The following is a 3537-nucleotide window of genomic DNA, read 5'->3' as shown; positions in this document are numbered from 1 at the left end:
AGGCTGTCACTGTTTGGCACGTGGGACAGCCCTGAAAATGAAAAACAAGGTGGAAAAAACAGCTGCTGGAGGCTGTATCCATCTGCTCACCTAGAAAAGCTACCAACTGCCCCAGAAGATAAGCACTGGGTGAGAGACAGACCTGTGAAAGCCGTGTGCCAGTGGGGAAGCCCCAGCACAGGGTTTCCCCCCTGCCACAGCAGATCTCTTCCATCCCCATCCTCCTACCTCGACCGACTGTGGGCTGAGCTGCATCCCCTGCCCCGCGGCAGCAGAAGGGGGGGTGAAGGGAGACGGGCTGTGCCAGGCAGCCCAGGGATTTCCCAGGAGGAACATCCCTGGCCAAAAGAACACAATGGACCGTTTCCGGATGATCTTCCCGTACTTCCAGTCCAACTCAGTCTGTAATGAATGGGATCTGTGGGCTGTTAGCCCTGGCTAGCGTAAAGATGTATACCTGCTTTGAGTTCAGCTGCCCCTGTCTGCCCTGGTACAACATGGCATACAGCTTGGGGATCATGTTCATACCCCCCGTCGTCCTCTTCCTCTGAGGCCTCATCCTTAACAGACAGTCCCTGGTGATGCTGGAGGAGTGGAGGCGACAGCAGGGGCACAGAAAGAAGGACCTAGCTGTCATCAGGTGGGGTTTGCAACAGGAGTGGCATCCCTCCTTTCACCTCCCATGTAGCAGTCTCACCTCCATAGCTCTGAACCTCCTGGTAATTAATTTTCTTCTAAGCTCAGCTCCCGAGACCTTTCCCCATGAGCCTGCAGGGGCAGGGGCATGGTAAATGCATTTACAACAGCAGAAATGAAGGCAGAGCGTCATCCCATCCCAGCAAAGGAGGGCAGGAGCACCTCGACATCAACGGCTGGATTTATGCTGCCACCCTGGGAAACTGCATTGCTGCCTGCCCTGTCGTGCACACGCAGGGTTTCTCCTGGAGCTTACACATGCAAAAAGATGAGGCATTTCCACTTAAATGTGCAGAAAGAGTGGCATTTCCATCATGGTCATTCTTTATTGATAGCCTTGTGGTTTCCCTTCCTTCAGTTGAGTTTTTACTGACTTACACTGGTGGAAGGGAGAGGAGAATCACATTCAATCTGTTACGTACAAAGCTTTACCCAGTGCACAGGTTGGCACAGAGTGGGGCAAGAAAGGCTGTAGAGAAAAGCAATTTTCCAGGTAGAAACTGAGCTGATGAGAAAAGAAAGAGTGAATGAAGAAGGCAAGGGAGAGCTGACAAGGTTTTGTTCGTGGGAGACATAAGTATACAGTTGAGGCAAGCACATAATGAGAGGTCCATGCACTGTATTGAATGCCCACAGCATCACTGCCGCGCTCTGGCACAGATTTCACCAGGAGGCAGGACTAACAAAGAGATCCCAGAGCAGAAGAGGCATTAGCTGGAGCAATGCTGGGGACAGTCCTGGGAGTCAGCTCCCTGGCTCTGGGAGGGATGCTTGGCATAGGGCAGCCTGCATCCATCAAGGCTCTGGATGACGAGAAAGCTCCCAGCATTTACCCACTCACTTCTCTCTCTCCTGCCCCAGGTACATGTGTTCCTCCATCATGCAGCGAGCCATGGTTGTCCCTGTCGTCTGGATCGTAGTCACCCTCCTGGATCGCAAATGCCTGATCTGCTCTTCCAGTGGCTCTGTGGATCCCAAGAAGTTTGTGGGCTTTGCCAACGCCAGCCCGGTGCAGGTGCAGCAGCTGCTGGCCAAGATGCCCTGCAAGGACGATGAGCTCATGAGGAACAACACGTCCCACAAGGCAGTGTCCAGGTACCTGCGCTGCTGGTCCCAAGTAGGTCACTGCTGGCAGAGCCCCCCGTGTCAGTGAGGTGCCCGGGGCATGCGTCTTCTGCTCCTGCTCTTCCTTGATTTGTCATAGCTTCACCATTGTCAGGCTGGGAGCAAGACTGCTTTTTGCTTCTTTATGCTCCCAAATGTTGCCAGTGATAATCTCCAGAGTAGGGAGATTTCCCTACTCAGGTAGGGAAAAGGAAGGAAATAAATGGTTTAATTAACAGAACTTTGTTTCTAGAAGAAGAGGCAACTTCTAAACCCAGATAATAAAAAGCAGGTTGCAAGGAATATAGGTGTCTCCTAAGGCCCTGTCCAGTGTCAGAAGACCTTTCTAACTGCTACCCTCACAGATAGGACTCACTGTTTTAAGGACAGTGCAAGCTGAGGCAGACGAAAGCAGCTTGCTCAGGAATGATGGGAGAACAGGACACGATGGGGAGTGGAGCCCTGGCCAGCCCCTGCTGTTGGTACAGGAGTGCCAGGTCAGGGGTGAGGACCGGTGGGAGAGCATTGAAAACAAGCCCTTCTTACCAAAGGGAGCTGCATGTAGTCTGGGCTGTCTTCACCCTGCTGCCAGGACTCCTGGGCCCTGGAACCAGATGAAGATCTCACTGGAGATACGTGAGCGCCAAAGGAGAGCACTGAAGTCCCCTTCCCTTGGGGTGCTCTCGTGCTCAGAGCAAATGCCTGGCTGCTCCAGGCTAACTTTGCAAACAGTTATCCTACTGAACTATTGATGCACAGATAAATGTCCTATATTCACTGGGAGGAGATTACACCAACCCTCTGAGTGCAGTCTGGGGATGCTGGACTTCAGGGACAGATCAAGGACAGGAGTCCAGATATGTCACATCTCCCCGCCCGCCACACAAATTCCCTGTCTCGGCGATACAGGCAAACAGCTCTCGTGCCTGTCTTTGTGCCTGTCTTGCTCCTGTTCCACTGCTTATTTCTTATCACCCAGGCACTCGGCTGGAGCATTTTCTTGATCCTTATCGTAACAGTTTTCCTCACCCGCTGGCTCAGACCTTGCTTCAACCAGGCCACCCTCCTGCAGGCACATCACTGGAGCAACTGCATTGACATCGAGCAAAAGATTTTTGAGGAAACCTGCTGTGAGCACAGCCGGCTCTTTGCTCACAAATGCATCCTCCACTTCTTTGAAAGCATGTGGCAAAAGATCAAACTGCACAGCTTCAGCTTGCCTAGGCAGGGAGAGGGGGCTGAAGGAGAGGAAGATCTTCTCCAGGGCATCACAGACCAGGACCAGGTGAATAAACTTCTGAAAATGTGGTGCTATGAGAAACCTCCCCTGGATGTCAGCCAGGCGACCCAGAAGCATCCCCTGGGGCAAGAGAGAGCCCTTCTGCCCTGGGCAGGCAGCCCCGGTACCCGGTCCAAATTCCCCCAGCACACCAACATGTAAAGGGGCCTTTGAAATGCGGAGATAGCCTCTAATTGGAAACCCAGCTTATTTACACATCCTGCTGTATATCTGGCTTACTGTACCCAAAATGTGGAGATAGCCTCTAATTGCAAGCCCAGCTTATCTACACATCCAGCTGTGTATTACACATCTTGCTATATATCATGCTTGCTGTCACAAGAATCTGTCTAATGAGAAAGTATACCGGTTTAGACTGGGTTAGTAGTTGGCACAACACCTGAAGGAGCATAGAGCATGCGCCACCACCTAAGGTGAAAAGTTCATAAGGAGGAAGA

The 3537-nt window shown here is 52.1% G+C and overlaps 1 protein-coding gene across 1 annotated transcript; it reads left to right on the top strand.

The window, feature by feature from the left end:
* Window positions 1–355: 355 nt before the first annotated feature.
* Window positions 356–3241, top strand: CALHM3 (calcium homeostasis modulator 3). Its single transcript, XM_009328438.1, is given in 4 exon segments — window positions 356–399; window positions 401–640; window positions 1558–1813; window positions 2780–3241. Coding segments are annotated over 4 exon segments (1002 nt in total).
* Window positions 3242–3537: the final 296 nt, after the last annotated feature.

This window comes from Pygoscelis adeliae, unplaced genomic scaffold, assembly GCF_000699105.1.
Source record: "Pygoscelis adeliae isolate BGI_AS28 unplaced genomic scaffold, ASM69910v1 Scaffold317, whole genome shotgun sequence".
NCBI classification, from domain to species: Eukaryota; Metazoa; Chordata; class Aves; order Sphenisciformes; family Spheniscidae; genus Pygoscelis; species Pygoscelis adeliae.
This window is presented reverse-complemented; position numbering and strand designations above follow the sequence as displayed.